General features: G+C 45.7%; 1 protein-coding gene across 1 annotated transcript in view; it reads left to right on the plus strand.

Annotated features, from left to right (window-relative positions):
* Positions 1-20,795, plus strand: part of LOC122701651 (integrin alpha-M-like) — a 35,689-nt gene extending 14,894 nt beyond the window's left edge. Inside the window, exons 12-30 of the mRNA XM_043914823.1 lie at positions 58-200; positions 5,486-5,626; positions 5,710-5,919; positions 10,229-10,359; positions 10,442-10,605; positions 12,516-12,670; positions 12,766-12,897; positions 13,129-13,202; positions 13,404-13,545; positions 13,642-13,764; positions 15,153-15,232; positions 16,314-16,397; positions 16,722-16,797; positions 17,869-17,976; positions 18,159-18,242; positions 18,397-18,510; positions 18,599-18,700; positions 18,925-19,035; positions 19,690-20,795. Coding sequence (XP_043770758.1) covers positions 58-200; positions 5,486-5,626; positions 5,710-5,919; positions 10,229-10,359; positions 10,442-10,605; positions 12,516-12,670; positions 12,766-12,897; positions 13,129-13,202; positions 13,404-13,545; positions 13,642-13,764; positions 15,153-15,232; positions 16,314-16,397; positions 16,722-16,797; positions 17,869-17,976; positions 18,159-18,242; positions 18,397-18,510; positions 18,599-18,700; positions 18,925-19,035; positions 19,690-19,761 — 2,246 coding nt within the window. The 3' untranslated portion in view covers positions 19,762-20,795. The remainder of the gene's footprint in view (positions 1-57; positions 201-5,485; positions 5,627-5,709; positions 5,920-10,228; positions 10,360-10,441; positions 10,606-12,515; positions 12,671-12,765; positions 12,898-13,128; positions 13,203-13,403; positions 13,546-13,641; positions 13,765-15,152; positions 15,233-16,313; positions 16,398-16,721; positions 16,798-17,868; positions 17,977-18,158; positions 18,243-18,396; positions 18,511-18,598; positions 18,701-18,924; positions 19,036-19,689) is intronic.
* The last annotated feature ends 2,407 nt before the right edge of the window (positions 20,796-23,202 follow it).

Here is a 23,202-nt window from a genome sequence, read left to right on the forward strand (position 1 = left end):
GGTGGAGGCAGAGTCTCTGAGGGAAAGCACTTTCTCCTCTTAATTCATCATCTTCAGGTTATGCTGCCGAAGTCACCTTGCGGAACCGGGTGCAAAGCCTGTTTCTGGGAGCACCTCGATATCAGCACGTTGGCCTGGTGGTGATATTTAGACAGAATGCAGGTGTTTGGGAGAAAAACGCTGAAATCAAAGGAAGCCAGGTGAGTGCCGAGTATGTAGGGCATGGATGTACCAACAGAAGTACCCTGGGAACTGAGGGCTTCCAGGATGGGCATCACCAGGTGCCAATGGAGCAGAGTTTTTTTTTTATTAAACTTTTAATTTTGTATTGGAGTATAGCTGATTATCAGTGTTGCGGTAGTTTCAGGTGGACCGCAAAGGGACTCAGTCATATATATAAGGTGTGGCAGAGTTTTGTAAAGCAGATTTCAGAGGGCTTTAAGCTAGAGAGCAGTGGGACCAACTCTGGGACAAACTTGCATTTGAAAATATTGTGTCCTCACTTTTCTGATAATAGTAAATACCAACACTTGACCTGTCCAGAGCTCTCTACAAGTCTATTTGTACACAAAACTGGCATTTGACCAGTCCATAACCAGGATGGCTATGACGGTAAAGAATCTGCCTGCAATGGGGGAGACCTGAGTTTGATCCTTGGGATCACAAAGAGTGGGACATGACTGAGTGATTAGCACTTTCACTGTTTTAACAAGGAAACTGTATTAGTTATTAAAATATTGAAATAATTCTACATCTGTCAATAAATAACTGCTTCGTTGAGACATCCTCCCCCACCCCGACCCCCACCATGCACTCTGGTCCCCTCACCCAGTACTGTTTGAACTTCACCATAATCTAGCAACTATGATGTCAGACACAACCTGACTCAGAAGACTTCTAGGACCGACTTCAGCTAAGCCTGTGGTTGCTGCCTGAGCAGTCCTAGGAGGTCAATATTTTGAATATCACCCCTGCAAAAACTGTTTTTAAGAAAGTGTTAGCAACTTGAATTCATCAATCTATAAAAAGAATAATACATCATGACCCAGTGTGGTTTATCCCAGAAACATAGGGCTTGTTCAACAATGTTGCAGAAATGGGCCAACTGATTCTGAAGTTCATATGAAAATGCAACAGACCCACAGTAGCCAAAACAATCTTGAAAAAGAAGAATTAAGTTGGAGGAGTCACAGTTTCCAATTTGGAGCTTACTTTAAAGTTACAGTAATCAAGACAGGATGGTACAGCTAAGGACAAACTTATAATCAATGGAATAGAACTGAGAGTCCAGAAATAAGCCCATATAACTATGGCCAGTTGATTTTCAACAAAGGTATCAAGTTCATTCACTAAGGAAAAAAAGATTTTCAACAAAGATGTTGGGTTAACTGGATATCCACATGCAAATGGATAAATTTGGATCCTTACCTCACAATATACAAAAATTAATTTAAAATGGATCAAAAACCTAAATGTAAAAATAAAAGCTATAAACCTCTTAGAGAGATTCTTAGGTGAATTTCTGTAACCTTAGACTTGGCAATGAGTTTTTGAACATTCCACCATAAACACAAGCAAATATAAAATAGGTAAGTTGGACTTCATTAAATTTAAAACCATTGAGCATCAAATTACACTGTAAAGAAAATGAAAAGAATGGGAGAAACTATTTACAAGTCATATATCTGATAAAGATCTGGTATTTAGAATATATAAAGAACTTTTACAATTCAACAATAAAAAGACAACTTCATTTAAAAATGGACTAAGAATTCAGATAGATATTTCTTCAGATAAGATATGCAAATGGCCAATAAGAACATGAAAAGATGTTTGACATTACTAGTCATTAGGGAAATGTAAGTCAAAACCACAATAGAGATAGCACTAGAAAGGCTATTTCAGAGAAAAAAAAAATGAAAAATAACATATGTTGGTGAGAATGTCGAGAAATTGGAACCTTCATACTTTGCTGCTGGGAATGTAAAATAATACAGCTCTTATGGAACACAGTTTGGCAGTTTAAGTTAACTATAGATTTACTATTGTTGTTGTTGTTTAGTTGTTTAGTTGCTCAGTCATACCTGACTCTTTTGTGACCCCCCATAGACTGTAGCCTGCCAGGTTCCTCTGTCCATGGTATTCTCCAGGCAAGAATACTGGAGTGGGTTGCCATTTACTTCTCCAGGGGATCTTCCTGACCCAGGGATTGAACCTGTGTCTCCTGAATCTCCTGCACTGGCAGGTGGGTTCTTTACTATTAGCACCACCTGAGAAGCCCAGACCATGAAATACTTAAGTATAAATCTAATAAAATGTGTACAGTATCTTAATACCGAAATGTACAAAACATTAATGAGAGAAATCAAAAGCCTAAATAAATGGAAAGATATACTGTGTTGATGGATTGGAAGACTCAATATTGCTAAGATGTTATTTCTCAAGTTGATCTATAGATGCAACACAATGCCAATCAAAATTCTAATTTATTTGTAGAATTAATGAGCTGGTTCTAAGATTTATATGAAAAAATCAAAGAAAGTAAATATTCAAAACAGGTTTGAAAAAGATCTTAGGTGAACACTATTAGGTATTTAGTGGAAGATTCATAGACTACCTGAATTTTCGGACTTCCTATGAAAGTTGCAGTAAGCAGAACAGTGTGGCAGGAATATCAGAGAAACAGAACAGGCCTCAAGTAAACTGACACATATATAGTCAATTGCTTGTCAATAAAGACACAAAGACAATTCAATGGAGAGTTCAATGGTGCTGAAACAATTGAACACCCATAGTAAGAAAACAAAACAAAACATTCTACACGTATCTTGTCAACTGATCCATGTTAAGATTAATTCAAAATAGATTATAGAGCTAAATGTAAAATGTAAAACTGTTATACTTGTGAAAGAAAACATTAGGAGAAAATTTTTGTGACCTTGCATTAGTCGAAGAATTCTTAGATATAACACTGAAAACATGGCCCATAAAGAAAAAAAAAAAGATAACTAAGAAAAGTTTTGCTCTGTTTATTAAGAGAATGAACAGATAAGCTACAGATTGGAAGAAAATATTTGCAAATTTCCCTTCCTTTTTAAAAATGACATATTTGAAATAAAATAAAATTACATATCTGACAAAAGACTTATATCCAGAATACATAAAGGATTCTCAAAACTCAACAACAAGAAGTTAAATAATTCAATTCAAAAATAAGCAGAATATTTGAACAGACACTTAACCAAAGAAGATATGTGAATGGCAAATAAGCACATGAAAGAATGTCCCATATCATTAATTCATCACAGAAATGCAAATTAAAACCATAGTGAGGTACAATTGCACACCTATTAGTATGATTAACACAAAAAACTTGCAATATCAAGTTCTGGCAAGGATGTGTGGCAATTAAAACACCCATACATTGCTGTCAGAATGGAAAAATGGCATTGGAAAAATGACTACTTTGGAAAAGTTCATCAGTATCTTATAAAGTTCAATATGTAGTTGCCATAACACTCTTAGGTATTTATCCAAGAGAAATAAAAATAGACATTCACATGAAAACCTACGTATGAATGTTTCTAGTGGCTTTATTCATAAATGCCCCAAATTGGAATCAACCTGAATATCCCTCAACTGGGTAATGGATAAACAAACTGTGGTACGTCTGTACAATGGAATACTGGTCAGAAATAAATCAGAACAAATTAATGATACATGCAACAACATGGATGAATCCCAAATGCTTACTCTAGTTGAAAGAAGCCAGATCTGAAAAGCTACCTACTGTATAATTCCCTTTATATAACATTCTGGAAAGGGCAAAACTATAGGGACAGAAAACAGATTAGTGGTTACCAGGGGCTGATGACTGAGGAAAGAGGTTGATTACAGCAAAAGGGAATATTTTGGGGGTGAGGAAACTGTCCTGAATCTTGACCATCATGGTAATTACATGACTTTATGTATTTGTCAAAACTCATAAAACTGTAGTAAAAAGGTTGGATTTTATTATGTGGAAATTATACCCAATAAACTTGACCTAAAAGAAAAAAAAATCCTATTGAATTTATGATGAAGCTTAAATGCCTTTATTGAACTATGGGGGAGGAGGCGGGGGCTGGGTGGGGTGGGGGAGGTGGGGCTTCCCCGATGGCTCAGCAGGAAAGAAGCCTCTTGCAGTGCAAGAAACACAGGAGACATGGGTTTGATCCCTGAGTGGCAAGATCCCCTGGAGTAGGGCATGGCAACCCACTCCAGGATTCTTGCCTTGAGAAATCCAGGCAAGAATTTATTAAGATCTCCTGGGGAGTCCAGGCAAGAGTCTCCTCTGCATGGAGAGAGGAGCGTGGCAAGCTGCAATCCATAGGGTCGCAAAGAGTCAGGCACAGGTGAAGCAACTTAGCATGCATATGCTCAGACTTATCAGGAGGCTTCCCTCAGAGGTGTGTGGGGCAGAAATCAGACAGTGGTAAGTCACTGTCTTGGTGCCATCTGCAGTTTTCCTTCCTAGAACTTGCCCCACAAATGAGAAATTTCCATATACATCTCCCTTTTATCTGGTACTGTTCTCCCTTCCAACCTCCTGAACCGAAAGCCTTGAAGGCACCGTCTCCACCACCCAGCCTCACACTCAGCAAAGAGCAACCCTTTGTTTGTTGAATGAATGAATGAATGACTTAACGGGTGATTTCTGTGGATGAAGTCTACCCATTTACAGAGAACATATCTTGATATTTTTTTAACATATTTTAAAACTGTTTTAAAAGGTAAACATTATTTCTCAATATCATGCAAAAAAAATTCCTGTAGCAATAGTTATTTTTCATCCAAGCCAGTTGATTCCTTATTAGCCAGACTGCCAACTTTGATTTACCCCCTAAAGACTTCCAACATATTGAAAGGATATCCTGTATGGCCTTCTAGGCTTTTCTCTCCGTATTTTTTTTTAATTAAAAAAATATTTATTTTATTTTTGGCTGCTCCGGGGCTTAGTTGCAGTGCGTGGGATATTTCATAGGAGCCAACTTGAGGACTCTTTGTCGCAGATGCAGGCTTCTCTCTAGTGGTGGTGTGCAGCCTCAGTAGTTATGGTACTCGGGCTTAGTTGTCCCACAACATGTGGGACCTTGGTTCCCCAACCGGGGATAGAACCTGCTTTCTCTGCATTGGAAGGTGGATTCTTAACCACTGGACTACCAGGGAAGCCCCTGTCTGTATTTTCAAATCCAACTTCTTTGCTACCTTAATCATCTCCCTGGAACATGGTTCAGGGTGAATCCTCACCACCGCCCATCAACTCTATAACAGGCTCTTCAGCTGGCAGTACATTCAAACAAGGATTGATCATGAAACAGGGAGAGGATCTCATCTACTCCAAAGGGCTTGCCTCAGCAGGCGTGATTTTACGTCCCAGGGAGAAAACCCCCATGCCCTGTTTTAGGTGGGAAGAGGTATGTGATCTTGGCCTTATCTCTTTCAGATCGGCTCCTACTTTGGGGCCTCCCTCCGCTCCGTGGATGTCAACAGAGATGGCAGCTCTGACCTGATCCTCATCGGGGCCCCCCATTTCTATGAGCAGATGCGAGGGGGCCAGGTGTCCGTGTGCCCCTTTCCCCGGGGGGTGAGTAGTGATGAGACCCCGGGCTGGGTGTGGGATGGAGGGGTCGCCTGGGGTGGGACCTGACACTATTTTTTGTTCTGCAGAGAGCTAAGTGGCAGTGTGATGCTGTCCTGCGAGGGGAGCCGGGCCACCCCTGGAGCCGCTTTGGGGCAGCCCTGACAGCAATGGGGGATGTGAATGGGGACAGGCTGATGGATGTGGCCATTGGGGCCCCGGGAGAGCAGGAGAACCAGGGTGCTGTCTACCTGTTCCACGGAACCTCAGAACTGGGCATCAACCCCTCCCACAGCCAGGTGAGGCCGGGTCATCTATTCCTTTCTAAATTGACATTCCCGCAGCTGCCAGGCTAGTTCTCCCAGAAGCCCTTTTCAGAACCTTCAAAAACAATACAGAAAAGATTCATTCTGACAACTAGAGGAGGTGCACAGGGCCAGCATCACTGCTGCCCCTTTACAGGAGGGAAGATGAAGGCTCAGAGGTAATGAATGGTGAGCCAGAAGTGTTAGGATGTAGACGTTCCTCTCCTCTGAATCTCAGTCTTCGTAGGATGACCAGTAGACCTGGTTTGCCCCACATCTGTCCTGGTTTGGGGCTTCCTTGTTGGCTCAAATGGTAAAGAATCTGCAATGCAGGAGACCGGGGTTCAAGCCCCGGCTTGGGAAGATCCCCTGGAGGAGGAAATGGCAACCCACTCCAGTATTCTTGCTTGGAGAATTCCATGGACAGAGGAGGCTGGTGGGCTACAGTCCGTGGGGTTGCACAGAGTCAGACACGACTGAGCAACTAATAGTAACTAACTAACCTCTTGATTTTAGCAGTGAGAGGCTCACAACACAGGAAGCCCTGTGGTTGGTCATTCTACCAGGACTGCATTCTTCACAGGTGTGTGACCTGTGTAGTCACTCAGGGCTCCTCTCTCAAACAGGTGCTGTACTTAGATTAATGCTCTGCTCCGGCCATCTTGAAATTCTTAACAACTTTTGAATAAGGAGTCCTACATGGTTTTCCCCCCATGGGGTCCTGCAAATTGTGCAGCTGATCCTGATGACTGGTCACTTGAAATGTTGATTGCCACAACTTGTTTCCTTCTGAAGAAGTGCCCTCTTTCCTGCCAGATGAAGCCCACCATCTAGAGGGACCCCCACAGTCTGGCTTTCTCCCTTACAGCCCACTGAGGCCATCCAGTCTTCTGGTCTCTGACTTTTTTCCAGCATTTTTCCCCCCAAATTTTTCTTATGTCCTTTCTCTGTTTCTTCATCACTCCTGCCAAATCCCTCACAAGGTTCAACCCCACTAACATCACCTGAAGTTCTTAAAAACTGGGTGCCTGGGCCCTGCCAGTAAGGGTTCTGATTTAATTGGTCTGAGGTCAGGGCTCCAGGGGCTTCCCTGGTGGCACCAGCAGTAAAGAACCCATCTGCCAATGCAGGAGACAAGGGTTTGATCCCTGGATCGGGAAGATCTCTTGCAGAAGGGCATGGCAACCCACTCCAGTATTCTTGCTTGGAGTATCCCATGGACAGAAGAGCCTGGTGGGCTACAGTCCATGGGGTGGCAAAAAGTCAGACACGACTGAAGCACATGTGGACAGAGCCCCAGGCATCAGTAAAAATTTTCCATTTTATTAAGAAAAATTTTAATGTACAGTGAACATCCATGTATTTATAAGCTAAAATCTATGAATATTTTACTTGATTTACTTTTTCACATCTCCATCCTTATATTCATCCTTTTCTGCCTGTTCATCAGTTCATCACATTTTAAAATGCATTTCAAAGTAATTTGCAACACCAGTCCGACTTCACCCCTAAATACCTCACCATGTATATCTTTAACTAGAATTTAATATTTGCTTACCGTTAATTTTAAGATAAAATGTATAGACAGAAAATGCACAGATCTTTGGCCAGTCAATGAATTTTGAAAAACATAACCCCAAATCCTGGGAATTCTCTGGTGGTCCAGCGGTTATGACTGAGTGCTTTCATTGCCATGGCCTGGGTTCAATCCCTGATCGGGAAACTAAGACCCTGAAAGCTGTGTGGTGTGACCAGACAACCAAAAACCAAACAAACAACCCCCAATAATTCTACAAAGATACATACCTGTAAAATTCCATGGACAGAGGAGCCTGGCAGGCTACGGTCCATGGGGTTGCAGGGTCGGACCCAACTGAGCAATTTCACTTACTGTACCGAACATCATTATCACTTTAGAAAGTTCTCACCTGTCCCCTCCCAGTCAATTTCTGACCCCACTCCATCCTAGAGGAAACTACTGTTCCAATTATTTTCCACCATAGATCAGTTTTGCCCATTCTAGTGTGTGGACTATTATGCTATGTCAGCCCTAGTATTTTTCACACACTCCTTTTAAGAAAATAATTTTACTTATTTATTTATGGCTGCACTGAATCTCCATTGCTTCTCCGGTTTCTCTCTAGCTGTGAATCCACAATTTTGTGAATGTTATAGTTAAGCTTTTATCTCATTGGCATCTGTTGCTTCTTTGTGTAAATGGGATTTGAAGGCTCTGGTTTTACTTTATTTTTATTACAACACTTTACATGCTTGTATAAGTTAAAATATCTAAAGTAAACAGCAAAAGCCCTAGCTCCTTCTGCCCTTTTATCTTCACCAGAACTTGCCCTGGAAAGGAAAACAAGGGTAAGGGGAGGGTCCACACATTCACCTACCCTCACCCACACCCCCGTGCACCCATCCCCACCCATACTCACACCCACTCACACCCACACTCACACCCACCCACACCCCCCCAGACACCCACATCCACTCACACCCATACACACACTCCCATTCCACTCACATTCTCCTCTCCCACACCACAGACTTTGGAATTAAAAATAAATACAAAAAGGATCATGCAAGTTTGTTGTTCTACTGTTTGTAATTTTTAGTTGTTCTTTTTCTATGACTGGAACTGGGGATGGTCAGTATTTCAACAAGCAAAGGTCTTGTGGATCTCCCAACTACCATGTTATATAATTTCAAAACAAAACTTCCTCCCAATAGGATAAAATAATTTTTTCTCAGAAAAATTTGCAGTATAATGTATGTTCAGTAAACACACAAATCTTAAGTGTTGAATTTTCACATCTGTGAACCCGAGTAAGCACCACCCAGATGAAGATATAGCACATTTCCAGCGTCCTGCACTTCCTCATTCTTCTTTCCAGTTGACAAATTCACTTAAAAAATGGCAGCAAAATATACACGACCTAAAACTCACCACCTTAACCATTTTTAAGAGTATACACTTCAGCAGCATTAAGTACATGACAAAGTCACTTTTAAAATTTTTTAATATATTTGGCTGTTATCCTTTCAGTTAGACTTTATTTTTTTGGGGGGCTCCAAAATCACTGCAGATGGTGGTTGCTGCCATGAAATTAAAAGATGCTTGCTCCTTGGAAGAAAAGCTATGACCAACCTAGACAGCATATTAAAAAGCAGAGACATTACTTTGCCAACAAAGCTCTGTATAGTCTTATGATCTTTCCAGTAGTCATGCATGGATGTGAGAGTTGGACTATAAAGAAGGCTGAGCACCGAAGAATTGATGCTTTTGAACTGTGGTGTTGGAGAAGACTCTTGAGAGTCTCTTGGACAGCAAGGAGATCCAACCAGTCCATCTTATAGGAGATCAGTCCTGGGTGTTCATTGGAAGGACTGATGCTGAAGCTGAAACTCCAATACTTTGGCCACCTGATGTGAAGAACTGACTCACTGGAAAAGACCATGATGCTAGAAAAGACTGAAGGCAGGAGGAGAAGGGGACGACAGAGAATGAGATGGTTGGATGGCATTACTAACTCTATGCACATGAGTTTGAATAAGCTCCAGGAGTTGGTGACGGACGGGAAAGCCTGTCGTGCTGTAGTCCATGGGGTTGCAAAGAGTCAGACACGACTGAGTGACTGAACTGAACTGATCCTTTCAGTGTTAATCTTCCACATAGATTGAAGAGTCAAAATTGTTCCTAACAGCTTATTATGAAAAGTAACAATTTTCATACCCTCACTGTGATTTCCTCTTTGTTTTTCATCCTCTTGAGGAAACCACTTTCAGCTCTTTCAATAATTCTCCATACTTCCCAAGGACACAATTATATTGCTGCTGCTTGATTTTTGTGTTTGTGTTGACTTCCTACTATGGAAGGTGAGGACTGAGCTCTCTTTGAGGCCTCTCTTTTCAGGTATTCACATGCTTTCCATCCCACCCCCCCACATTAAATTTATTTGATAATTTTGGTAAGGTCAATACAGAGTGTTTGCATTTTCTTGACCACGTAAGAGAGATCCAACTGAGTCAAGAGATTCAGCTTAGTCAAATAGTATACTGTCTCTTCTTTCCTGTGAAGCTTCTTGTTTTCTCTGAAAAACCCAGCAATTATGGAAATTTTTGATATCATCTCAAGGTTGCAGTTTAAAGTTGAATAGTTACTCTAATTTTTAAAGAAATTGTGGGAGGTGTGACTTGAGTGGAGCTCAGACAATCTCTCCTTGGGTCACCCTGGGAGACTGAGTTACTCTCTTCTCTGTTCTTTCCCATCTCTTTCTCTCCTCCTCTTTTCTACCCTCAGCGGATCACAGGCTCACAGATCTCCCCCAAGCTTCAGTATTTTGGGCAGTCACTGAGCGGGGGCCAGGACCTCACAATGGATGGACTGGTAGACTTGGCTGTCGGGGCTCAGGGGCACGTGCTGCTGCTCAGGTGAGATCATACCGGGTACCTTCTTTTTAAGGAGTGAGTTTGCTGTACGATGGCTCCTGATGGCCCTCTGGTGTCCCCCCAGGTCACAGCCTGTGCTGAAAGTTGAGGCGACGATGGAGTTCACACCCAAGGAAGTGAAGAGGAATGTGTATGAGTGTCGTGACTTAGTGATAAAAGACCGGATTGCTGGGCAGGTCAAAGTCTGTCTCCAAGTTCGCAAGAGTACATGGGATCGGCTGGGAGAAGGTGAGGCTGGGTGGGTGAATTTCAAGAGGTTAAATGACTGGAACATTGATGGGCTCTGATAGCCTTCTTCAAGCTTGGATGGAGTAAGCAGATGGTTCCCCTGCTAGGGCATGGGTGGGGAGGCCCAGAAAGCACCCCCAAAGAAGTAAGTCTCTGGCACTTCTTTACAATTTCAGTTCTCTATAGAATGAAGGGCCCCACCCTGTGAACTAACCAGAAACATTTTTTTAACTGAGAGATGGGCAGAGGAGCTTGGAAATCTATAGTTCATGGGGTTGCAAAGAGTTAGACACGACTTAGCAACTAAACAGCAACGATAATTTGGTCAAAGGGGAGATTGAGTTGATGAAGCTAAACACAAACTCACAAAGCATTCAGACATGTATTTTATCACAACTAACTTGACTTCCTCCCTTGTCTCTATTCTGAGTGGCATTGTGCTTGGGGTGAGGAAGAGTAATGGTGGTTCTAGAGAGAAACAGGGGAGAAGATAAAATTAGTTTTCTAGCAGTAATCTTACTGGACTGAGGAGATTGCAGTCAGGGTTTGGGGCAAACAACATGGCTAGAAATTGAGAGTGAAATCTTGGAGAGTAGAGAATTACAGAGAAGATCCCCCAAAATCTAAATGGAAATTCCATACAAGTCATTGGCTGACTTCTAAGTCATGCATGTCCAGGTCAATACTTCCAGAAACTCAGTGGAAGCTAGCAACTGGAGAGCTAATGAGTTAAAAAGAAATCCAGCTGCTGAGGAAGCAGAGATTTGAGTGGGGCCTTGAAAAACACCTCGGTCCTTCTATTGGGAAAATGTCCACTGAGACCAGCAAGCAAGAGAAATAACAGATAATAGATACAGACCCATAGATGATTCAGAATTATCAAATCAGAATTTAAAATATAACTAAAATTAATATCTTCAAGAAAAAAGAGGAAAGGATGGAGAACTTCATAAAAAAATCTGGATTTCCTGAAAGAGTTAAATGGAAACACTAGCACTGAAAAACACACGGAATGGAATTGAGAATTCAGTACATTTAATAGCAGATTAGAAGCAGAACAAACAGATATACATTACTATATATAAGATAGGTAAACAAGGATTTACTGTATGGCACAGATAATCATATTCAATCAATATCTTGTTTATAATGGAAAAGATGCTGAAAAAATATATATGTATAACTGAATCACTTTGCTGTATACTTGAAACCAAAACAACACTATTAATCAGCTATACTTCAATATAAAACAGAATTTAAAAAAGAAATGGTGGTAAAGACTTCTAAAACTGGTGAAAGACATCAAGATTCTCTACCAAGTCAGAGCAAGATAAATATAAAAGGAACCATAAATTGGTACATTACACCAATGCCCACAACACTAGACACTGTATCATCCCAAGGTACAAACTGCTGAAGAACAAAGACAAAGAGAAAAAGTGAAAAGCAATATACTTAAAAAATATACTTAATTTTCTAGCTTTTAACAGAATAGCTATTATTTACTGAGCACTTATTATGTGGCAGGCACTATGCTCAAGGCTTCATAGGCACAATTTTATTTTCACTGTTGGGAAGTTACAATTATTATCTTCAATTTAAAAATAAGGAGGAACTTCCCTGGTGGTCCAGTGGCTAGGGCACTGTGCTTCCAGTGCAGGGGCCAGGGTTCAATCCCTGGTCAGGGAATTAGATCCCACATGCTGCAACTGAAGACCCCATGTTGTTGTTCAGTCACTAAGTCATATCCGACTCTTTTTTTTTTTTAAAATAAGGAGCTGAGAGACACAGAGAGGTCAGCTAACGTGGCCCAAGTTGGACAGTTGGGGAGCAGAGGAAAGGGGCCTCCACCTCTTGCCAGTCTGACTCCAAAGCCAGGCTCTTTACCACCATTCTTCTCTGCCCCTCAGGAGATACCCAGAGCACTATCACCTATGAACTGGCTCTGGACCCAGGTCGCCCCCATTCCCAGGCCGTCTTTGATGAGACAAAGAACAACACACGCAGACATGTAGAGACGCTGAGGCTGCGTCAGAAATGCGAGACCCTGACGATCCGGTTACTGGTGAGCAGGGGGTGACCACCCTCCTGGGTCCTCCAAGCAGGGGTGGCCTTGTGAAGCTGAGAAGGCTGGATCACCAACCCCCCACTGTCTCTCAGGACTGTGTGGAGGACTCAGTGACCCCCATTGCTCTGCGCCTCAACTTCTCTCTGGTGGGGGAGCCCGCGCGCAATTATGGGGGCCTCAGGCCAGTGCTGGCTGTGGACGCTCTGAGACTCTTCACAGCCTCGGTGAGTCGGAAAGATCCCCTGGAGCAGGCAAGGGCAACCCACTGCAGTATTCTTGCCTGGAGAATCCCACAGGCAAGAAGAGCCTGGCGGGCTGCAGTCCACGGGGTCCCAAAGAGTCGGACACGACTGAGCAACTAACACTTTCACTTTATTTCAAGATTTCACTTTACTGTTTCGTTTCACATCCTGTCCTGATTTCCTTTCGTTTTTCTCATATTCTGTGTTTGGCAGCTTCCCTTTGAGAAGAACTGTGGCAATGACACCGTCTGCCAGGATGACCTCAGCATCACCTTCAGTTTTCTGGAGTGAGTTCCCTGTCCTCGTTTTTACCCCCAAACCTGCACCGTAAGCTGGCGCTCTGTTCTCCTCCTGGCCCCCAAGGGAGCCCGGCGCAGAGCAGCTGCTGCCGCCTCATCCACTACCTTCTCTCTCCCAGTGTCTGCGCCTCCTTCCCTCCAGAGCACATTCCCCCCAGCCTCTCATGGCCTGGCTTCTTCCTTCCACAGTCTGGACACCCTGGTGGTGGGTGGTCCCCGGGACTTGAACGTGACGCTGACTGTGAGAAACCAGGGCGAGGACTCCTACAGAACTCAGGTCACCTTCTTCTATCCATCCGGCTTGTCCTACCGGAGGGTGTCAGGCGGCCAGGTAGCCAAACGCTTCTCAGGCTCCATCTGACTTTGCTTGCCCTGCCCGCCCTGGCTCCCAGCTGACTTCACCAGCTCTGCCTCCCTGGCCTTCCAGAACCAGCGCTCACATCGATCCTGGCGCCTGGCCTGTGAGTCTGATGTCTCCACCGAAGGGTCTGAAACCTTGAAGAGCACCACCTGCAGCATAAACCACCCCATTTTCCCAGACAACTCGGAGGTCAGACTGCTGGCTCCTCCTCCCTTTTTCTCCTTTGTTTTCTTCTGAATTCTTCCCTAGTTATTCCCCTTCTCCTTCTTCCCACACTGCATGGCCTGTGGGATTTTAGTTCCTGGACCAGGTATTGAACTCAGGCCCTTGGCAATGAAAACGTGAAATCTTAACCAATGATCGTCAGGGAATTCCCTTCTCCTTCTTCTTTTTAAAAGTAGATCTTTCTTTCTGTCTTTTTTTTTTTGAAAAAAAGTTTTGCTGAGATAAAATCCATCTACCATTACAATACACCCATAGGGCTTCCCTGGCAGCTCAGACAGTAAAGAATCTTCTTGCAATGCGGGAGCCCTGGGTTTGATTCCTGGGTTGGGAAGATTCCCTGGAGAAGGGAATGGCAACCCACTCCAGTATTCTTGCCTGGAGAATTCCATGGACAGAGGAGCCTAACAGGCTATATAGTCCATGGGGTCACAAAGGGTCAGACACGACTGAATGTCTAACACAAACATTTAAAGTATATGGTCCAGGGACTTCTCTGATGGTCAAGTGGTTGAGAATCTGACTTGCAATGTAGGGGACCCGGGTTTGATCCTGGGTTAAGGAACTAAGATCCTATGCCACATGCCACTCGGCAATCTAAGTCCAAGTGCTACAGCTAGAGAGCCCACACACACCAAGACCAGATGCACTCAAAAATGAATAAATAAATAAACTGAGAAAAGTATACAATCCAATGGCTTTTGAAATGTTCACAGAGTTGTGCATTCATCAGCGTGATCAATTTTAGAGTATTATATTTTTAATTTAATGTTTAAAATATTACTTATTTGGCTGCATTGGGTCTTAGCTGTAGCATGTGGGGTCTTCACTGCATCATGCAGGATCTTTCACTGCAGCTCTTGAAATCTCTAGTTGTGGTCCACAGGCTCAGTAGTTGTAGCATTTGGGCTTAGTTGCTCCAAGGCATGTGGAATCTTGGTTCCCCGACCAGGTATTGAATTCGAGTCCCCTGCATTGCAAGGCAGATTGTTAACCCCTGGACAACCTGGGAAGTCCTAGAGTATTTTATAACCTCCCCCTCAAAACACCTTGCTCCCCTTGGCCATCAGCCTATGTCTTCCCATCTGTCCCAGTTCTAGGCAACCACTAATCTATTTTCTGTCTTGATATTTCATATAAATGGAATCATACAATATGATGGCTTCTTTGAGCATCACGCTTTCAAGGGTTACCCATGTTGCAAGATGTAGTAATACTCTGATTCTTTTTACTGCTGAATAACACTCTGTTGTATGGACGTACCACATTTTATTTACCCATTCTTCAGCTGATGAACATCTTGGAAGTTTCTTCTCTCTTACTCTTGTCACTGTCTCTCCTTTCTCCAACTCCAGATCACCTTTAATGTCACATTTGACGTGAACCCTGATACTTACTTTGGAAACAAGCTACTTCTCAAGGCCAATGTTACCAGGTGAGCTATGCCTGGCTGCTCACCACATCATCAGTTTTGAGGTCCCAGCCGCATGCTGATGGTGGACCATTACACTCTCCCCACTGGTTCTCCCTTCAGCTCATTCATTCACTCAAGAAATGCCAACTGAGCACCCATCACATGCCAGGCATGTTGCCCAGGGCTGATGGGATAGCAGCAGACCAGATGGCTGTGGTTCCTGCCTCATGGAGGTTATAATTTAGTGGCAAGGATGGACAGGAAAGTTGATGATTACCATACAGTATGAAATGAATGATGTCCAGTGTTCTTGGGAGTTTGGTGTTCAGAGAGGAAGATTCATTTGGGCTGTGGGTTAGCCAAAAAAAAGTGAAAGGAAGTGTTAGTCGTTCAGTCATGTCTGACTGTTTGTGACCCCATGGACTATAGCCCACCAGGCTCCTCTGTCCATGGAATCCTCCAGCCAAGAATACTGGAGCAGGTAGCCATTCCCTTCTCCAAGGGATCTTCCTGACCCAGGGTCTCCTGCATTGCAGGCAGATTCTTTGCCATCTGAGCCACCAGGGAAGCCCAGCAAAGGCACAAATTGAGGGTGGGCATCAATAGAGAGAGAAGGAAGTATGGACCAAGCCATGCCTGGATACTGCAAACGTCAGGCTAAGTTTGAACACAGGAGGCAGAGTTGGATTTGGTTAGATATGGCCCATTTCATGTAGTGACCGGCAGGTCCTATTAGGGAGTTTGCAGTTGAACTTGGGAGGGACAGAATGTGATCACCTTTACATGCTAGAAAGATCTTTCTCCAGGAGGGCGGGGGGGGGGATTAAGGTGGGAGTGGTTTTGAGTTCAGGGGACCGGTGAGAAAAAGAAGATGCTCCAGGCATCCATCCAGGTGAGTTGGGATGGGCCTGAACTCCATGGGGCAGCCCTGGTCTTTCCTACAATCTCTATTTCCCCTGTTGGATTTAAAGGACAGTGTTTAAAATGCTGAGAGGAAAAGACTCAGTGGTTGGTTGGTGCTAGAGGGTGAGGGAGAGAAAGGAGAAGGAAAGGCAGATTCTCAATTCTCAAGAGCTGGTCAGAGCTCTCTGTTTCCCTTCAGTGAGAACAACATGCCCGGGAACAACAAAACTCAGTTCCAGCTGGAGCTGCCTGTGAAATACGCCGTGTACATGGTGGTCACCAGGTACTGGCTTCCGGGGCTTTTCGCTCTGCCTTCGCCCCTGGGCTGGACGTGGCGCATCGAGCATCTGCGTGCGAGTCTGTGCGCGTGTGCCTCTGTGTGTCTGCAGTTATGTGTGCACACGTGTGCATTTGTGTGTGTGTGGGGGGCCAAACTGGCACATGATGTGGGCCCCCTGACACGGTCCTTGCACACCATCTTGCTCTCGCTCTCTCAGTTGCATTTCCCATGTGCCTGTTCACCCCTTAACACCCTTAGCCGGAGACCCCCTCCCAGGACTCCCCTGATGTTCTGTCACCTCCTGCCCTTTCTTCTTTCTCCCGTCAGCCTCGAGGCCTCCACCAAATATCTCAACTTCACAGCCTCAGAGAAGACCAGACACGTTATGGAGCATCAGTATCAGGTGGGGAGTGGAGAAGGAGCCTGGGGAGGGAAACCAGAGTGATAGGAAAGAACAGCGGGAGGGACTTCCCTGGGGTCCAGTGGCTAAGACTCCACGCTTTGACTGCATGGGACACAGGTTTGATCCCTAGTCGGGAAACTAAGACCCCACATACCTCAGGACAAAAAACCGAAACATGAATCGGAAGCAGTATTGTAACAGATTCAATAAAGACTTTTTTAAATGGTCCACATCAAAAAATCTTTTTAAAAAGTTCCACTCTTCCACTGCAGGGCACAAGGGTTCAGTCCCTGTCAGGGAACAAAGATCTCACATGTTATGTTGTCAAAAAAAAAAAAAAAAATGAAAGATGGGAAACATGCATGAGGTGCCTGCTTTGGGCCAGGCTCTGTTCTAAGCTTGCTCTGACTCCACACACACACAAGCACGTGCATCACACATGTACACACACACATATGTGTATACATGGGACTTCCTTGGTGGCTCAGCAGTAGAGAATCTGCCTGCAGTGGAGGAGACCAGATTCAATACTGGGGTTGGGAAGATCCTCTGGAGGAGGGCAAGGCAACCCGCTCCAGTATTCTTGCCTGGAGAATCCCCATGGACAGAGGAGCCTGGCAGGCTACAGTCCATGGGGTTGCAAAGAGTCAGACACGAATGAAGTGACTGAGCACACATGTGTATACACACATGTATGTAATTACCTCTTTTTTCTTCATTTTCATAACGACTCTGTGACGGAGGCACTGTCATCTCCCCCAGTTTATAGATGAAGAGACTGGGGCTCAGAGAGGTTAACAGAACACCCCCCCCCCAGTGTCACCCCCTAGTAAGTGGAAGAGCCACTGCTTACAACAGCCTGTTTGGCTCAGGAGTGGGTATTTAACCACCACACTCTCCTACCTCTCAGAAAGCATCAGAAGGCAGGGTGCTTGGGTCTGGGAGGCCTTATTCAGTCCTGGGCCCTCTCCCAGGACTCCCCTGATATTCGGGAGTGGGGAACCTGATTCTAGTTGCTGGTGGGGGTGGAAAGGCCAGAGCCCTGATACCCACCCTTCCCCCACCACACAGTTCAACAACCTGGGCCGGAAGAAACTGCCCATCAGCGTGGTCTTCTGGATCCCCATCCAGCTGAACAAGGTGGCCGTGTGGTCCCAGCCCCAGGTCACCTTCTCCCAGGTAAGCCCAGCCGGCTCTGAGGAGTGGGCCCAACTCCTCCCTCCACAGCCCCCTGGTTTTTCCTAAAATTGTTTCTGCTTCTTCTGTTGGGTTATGCAGCCATTTCCGACCCTCTCCTGACCTGGAGGGTGGACCCAGGAGCCTCACTTCAATCCCTTCCTCACTGTGTGCCTCTTCCTCAGAATGTATCCAGTGGATGTAACATGACGGAGGTTGCTCCTCGTCACTCTGACTTCCTGGCAGAGCTTAAGAAGAGCCCAGTGCTGGTGAGACTAAGTCCCAGCCTCGGGGCTGCATGCAGACTCTGTGCCACCCCCTCACCATGCCCAGGACCACCTCTCAACTGAGCAGCCTGGGCTCAGAGGGCATGTCCCGAATCCAGCTTTCCTGCTCACCTGTCTCTTTTCCTCCCGTCCCCAGAACTGCTCTGTTGCTGTCTGCCAGAGAATCCAGTGTGCGATCCCATCCTTTGGCGTCCAGGAGGAGTTCAAGGTCACCCTCAAGAGCAACCTCTCATTTGACTGGTACATCCAGGTCTGTGGGGGCCTGAGGCTCGGCTGGGCACGAGTCATGATCCTTCAGGGCTCAGGGGTCCAGCTCCCACCCTGTCTCTCTCCCACAGACTTCACACAACCACCTTCAAGTTGTGAGCAAAGCGGAGATCTTATTTGATGAGTCAGAGTTCACCCTGCTTCCAGGGCAGGACGGGTTTGTGATGGCCCAGGTATGTGTCTGGGACACAGAGTGATCACTGGAGGCAGGAGAGGAGTCTGGGCTTGTGGGGGGCAGAGAAGGATGGGCAGGAGGAGTGAGCGCTAGGCCTGAAGGAGACAGGGGGCAGGGAGGGGTTAATCATGGGGTTCAGGGAGCACCCAAGTCTGATGGGGGACCCCCAAGAAACCTGGAGTCTTTCTCCTTGATGTTCCCCCTCCCCCATCCCTGCTCCAGACAGAGACCAAGGTGGAATCCTACGAAGTACATAACCCTGTCCCGCTGATCGTGGGCAGCTCGGTAGGGGGACTTGTGCTCCTGGCCCTCATCTCTGCCGGTCTGTACAAGGTAACTCCCCCGGGACCCTCTTCTTGCCCGCTCCCCCCCGCCCCCCCCCCGCCAGCCACTGCGTCTCACTCAGCACTGCCTTCCTGGGCTCAACTCCCACTTCTGCCGCCAGTTGGGTGACCTGGGCGGGGTCACAGAACCTGTTTCTTCAACAGTACAATGAGACTAAGTGTAAGTGAAAGTCGCTCAGTCTTGTCCGACTCTTTGCCACCCCATGGATTGTAGCCCACTAGGCTCCTCTGTCCATGGGATTCTCCAGGCAAGAATACTGGAGTGGGTGGCCATTCCCTTCCCCTTCCCGACCCAGGGATTGAACCTGGGTCTCCTGTATTGCAGGCAGATTCTTTACCTTCTGAGTCACTAGGGAAATACCCATTTTGTGGAGGTCACTGGGTTCATAACTCTAGAGAACTGAGAATGGTCTCTGGTACAATCGCTGTATAAGGAGTAGTTCTTCTTATGTTTTCTATTTCTTTCCTGCTTTTCTTTCCCAGCAGCAGTGCCCTTCCACGTTCCCCGGGGCTCTTCTACACCCCACCATGTTTTTTCTTTGCATCTCTCGGTCCCACAGTCTCCCTGCCTATCCTGCATGACTTTCACCCACCCCCTTCCCCCAGCCTGGGTGCCCTCACTCACTTGCTTCTGCCTCCACAGCTCGGCTTCTTCAAACGACAGTACAAGGACATGATGACTGAAGCTGGTCCTGATACGGCCGCCCCCCAGTAACAGCTCCTTCCCCACAAGTGGCCTCCTCCGCAGCAGTCAGGACATGATGGGACCAAAGAGCGGGTGCCCAGGTTGCTGGATGGACACCTCTGTTAGGCAATCGGGGCTGTGACATTTCACTCAGGAGCAACCTGCTTGGGTTTCCATTATCATCTGTGTGCACAGGTGTGTGTGTGTGTGCGCGCGCGTGAGTGTGAGTTGTGTGTGTGCCTCAGATCTCCCTTGAGCCAAGATAAGTGCCTTCAGCACAAGGTCTGGGGCCAAAGGGAGTTGCTTGGGCTTCCTTGTGTGTGGGTGAAGATGCCACTGATCCTTCCTTGGGGGCAGAGGTGATGGCAGCTCTTGTGGGTGAACACAAAGGCAAGGCCAACAAATCCTCCCCTGCTCTCCCCGGAAGGAAGTAGGACCTACTTTGGTGGGTGAGCCTGCAGGCTGGCAGGAGCCCGAGCAGCTGGGGCTGAGCACCAGCAGGAGCCTGTTCGACCATTCCACACTAGAGCTGATGTGTTCAGTGCACAATGGCACACCTTTCTTCGTGTATTTACTTATTTATTATTTTAATGGTAATTTTATTTTTTGAAACGATGAACCTGTCTGTAGTATCAAAATCAAAAGGTGTGCAAAGATATATGATGAAAAGTCTCTCCTTTCCATTCTGGTCTCCCAGCCATTCAGACCTCTTGTAAAGGGTAGTCCAGGTTATGTATTTGGAGGTCTCCTTTACTAAGATTCTTTTTTTTTTTTCCTCTTTTTATACAATGATTCTAGGGATATGCAAACACACACACACAATTTTTTTTACACAAATGGCAACATGCATTATTTATACTGTTCTGCATCTTGCTTTTTTCATGAATATGGCTCAGACATTGTTTTTTTATCATGACATAAAGTACTTTCTCATTCTTTTATATAGTGGCTCTGTATTCCACTGTGTGGGTGGATCCTAAGTCCGTCTCCTTCTGGTATATTGTTTCCAACCTCACAGTGACAAAAATGGTGAATTAATAAATTGAATGTATGTGGTTTTTGCATATGTGTAAGCTAATTTATAGGATACATTCCCAGAAGTTTGAGTTCTCTGAGAGGCAATCCCAAGAGAAGAATTTGAGTGAAAGATGCTTATTTAAGAGAGACCCCAGGGAATATCAATAGGGGAGGAACATGAGCTGGGAGGGAAAGGCAGACGGTAAAGGATGTATTATCAACAGAGGCACCACTATGAGCTTGTCGAGTGTAACTTGGCTGGGGACGTCTGGGAGATAAAGAAGAACACCCACCTCGACACTTCCCACCTGTGCAGAGAAGGTACACAGATAGATATACCATGTTGTTGTTCAGTTGCTAAGTTGCATCTGATTCTTTTCAACCCCATGGATTACAGCACACCAGGCTTTTCTGTCCTTCACTGTCTCCCACAGTTTGCTCAAACTCATGTCCATTGAGTCAGTGATGCCGTCCAACCGTCTTGTCCTCTGTCATCCCCTTCTCGTCCTGCCTTCAATCTTTCCCGGCATCAGGGTCTTTTTCAATGGATACACCATGCCCCATAGTTATTGGCTGAGAGTTGCTCTTAGTGGAGAAGGAAGGGTGAATCCCCTGACACTTCCAGCCAGCCCTGAATGTAGGCAGAGCGGGCTCTGGTGGCCAGCGAAAGGGCTGCAGATGCTGCCTGTTGGAAGTCCGCCAGGGGAGCATAGCTGTGCCCTGGCACGGCCTGCAGGGGTCGGGGCAGGGCACCAATAGCACTTGCTTGCCCGAGTGTGTACAGGTGAAGTTTTGCTACCCGTTTCTAGGTAGCCTTCCCTCCTCTGGGGAGTTCTCCCACTGCCCTCCTCCCAACCTTCGCCAATGCAGCACCTACCACTCTGCCCTTAGCACCCACTCTACTTGTCACCCCAGTCCTGCTAAGTGGCCATATCTTGGTATTTACCCTGGATTTCACTTTCAAGGAAGCTGAGGCTTTGCAAGATTATCCTAATTGCTTGAGGTCATACGCCAAGTGGGGCTACCTTGGTGGCTCAGATGGTAGAGAATCTGCCTACCATGCAGAAGACCCAGGTTCGATCCCTGTGTCGGCAAGGTCCCCTGGAGAAGAGAATGGCTACCCACTCCAGCATTCCAGCCTGGAGAATCCCATGGACAGAGGAGCCTGGCAGGTTATAGTCCATGGGGTCACAAAGGGTCGGACAGGACTGAGCAACTAACACTTTCACTTTTCATACAGATAAGGAAGGGATGGAGGTGGGATTCAAACCTGGCTCAGTCTGGTTCCATAGCTTTTCTCTTTTGCTGTCCTGATGGCCTCAGAGGAATGGCCTGCAGCAGGCGTGAGGGAGGTTGATAAAAATGGCAAGTACATGCAGTTCATTTAGAGACAAGGAAGTTATGGCTTAGATGGACATCTGCTCCAGAAGGCTAAGCAACAAGGAATTGATGCTTTCAAAGTGTGGTGCTGGAGAAGACTCTTGAGAGTCCCTTGGACTGCAAGGAGATCAAACCAGTCAATCCTCAAGGAAATCAACCCTGAATATTCCTTCTTTGAAAGGACTGATGCCAAAGCTGAAGCTCCTATATTGTGGCCACCTGATGCAGAGGGCCAACTCATTCGAAAAGACCCTGATGTTGGGAAAGACTGAGAGCAGGAGGAGAGGGGGGCGACAGAGGATAAGATAGTTAGATACCATCACCGACTCCAGATGTGATAGGACGGAGGGCAAGTGAGGGAAGATTCCTGGGGGAGGCGACCCCTGACTCAAGTACGGGCAGGAGCCTTCCAGTCAGGGGGCAGCAGGCTCGGGGCTGGAAGACTGGGCGGGACCCTGGGCTTATGTGCTTTGTGAGCCAGAGTGAGGAGTTTCAGTTTTATTCAAAATGCAATAAGATGTCATCGAAGGGTGACGCATAAGAAAATGGCCCTTTGTATCTTTGTTGCTATTCAGTCGTTAAATCATGTCTGACTCTTCGCAACCCCATGGACTATAGCTCTCCAGACTCCTTTGTCCATAAGATTTCTCAGGCAAAAATACTGGAATGGGTTGCCATTTCCTTCTTCAGGGAATCTTCCTGACCCAGGGATCGAACCCATGTCTCCTGCATTGGCAGGCAAATTCTTCACCACTGAGCTACCAGGGAAGTCCACCTTGAAATAGTTCTACCCAATTTCTTTTTCTGACTTCAGAACCCTTGAAATGACTTTCTCCCTCCTTAAATTGAATGAAAAAAGACCTCAAGATCTCCAGAGTCCTTAACTGACCCAGGAAAGAAAAGGGCCTCTGTACCTCAAGGCAGCAGTCCTTGGACAAGCAATCAAGGCTCAAAGTCCACATAGCCTCTTTGCGTTGGAAGCCTGTGTTGAATTCAGCCAGCTAGGAGCTTAATGATGGGTTAAAAAGTAAATTATTTCTAGTGACAAATTACCCTAGCACGACCCCAAAGTTA

Source organism: Cervus elaphus, chromosome 10 (genome assembly GCF_910594005.1).
Source record: "Cervus elaphus chromosome 10, mCerEla1.1, whole genome shotgun sequence".
Taxonomy (NCBI): Eukaryota; Metazoa; Chordata; class Mammalia; order Artiodactyla; family Cervidae; genus Cervus; species Cervus elaphus.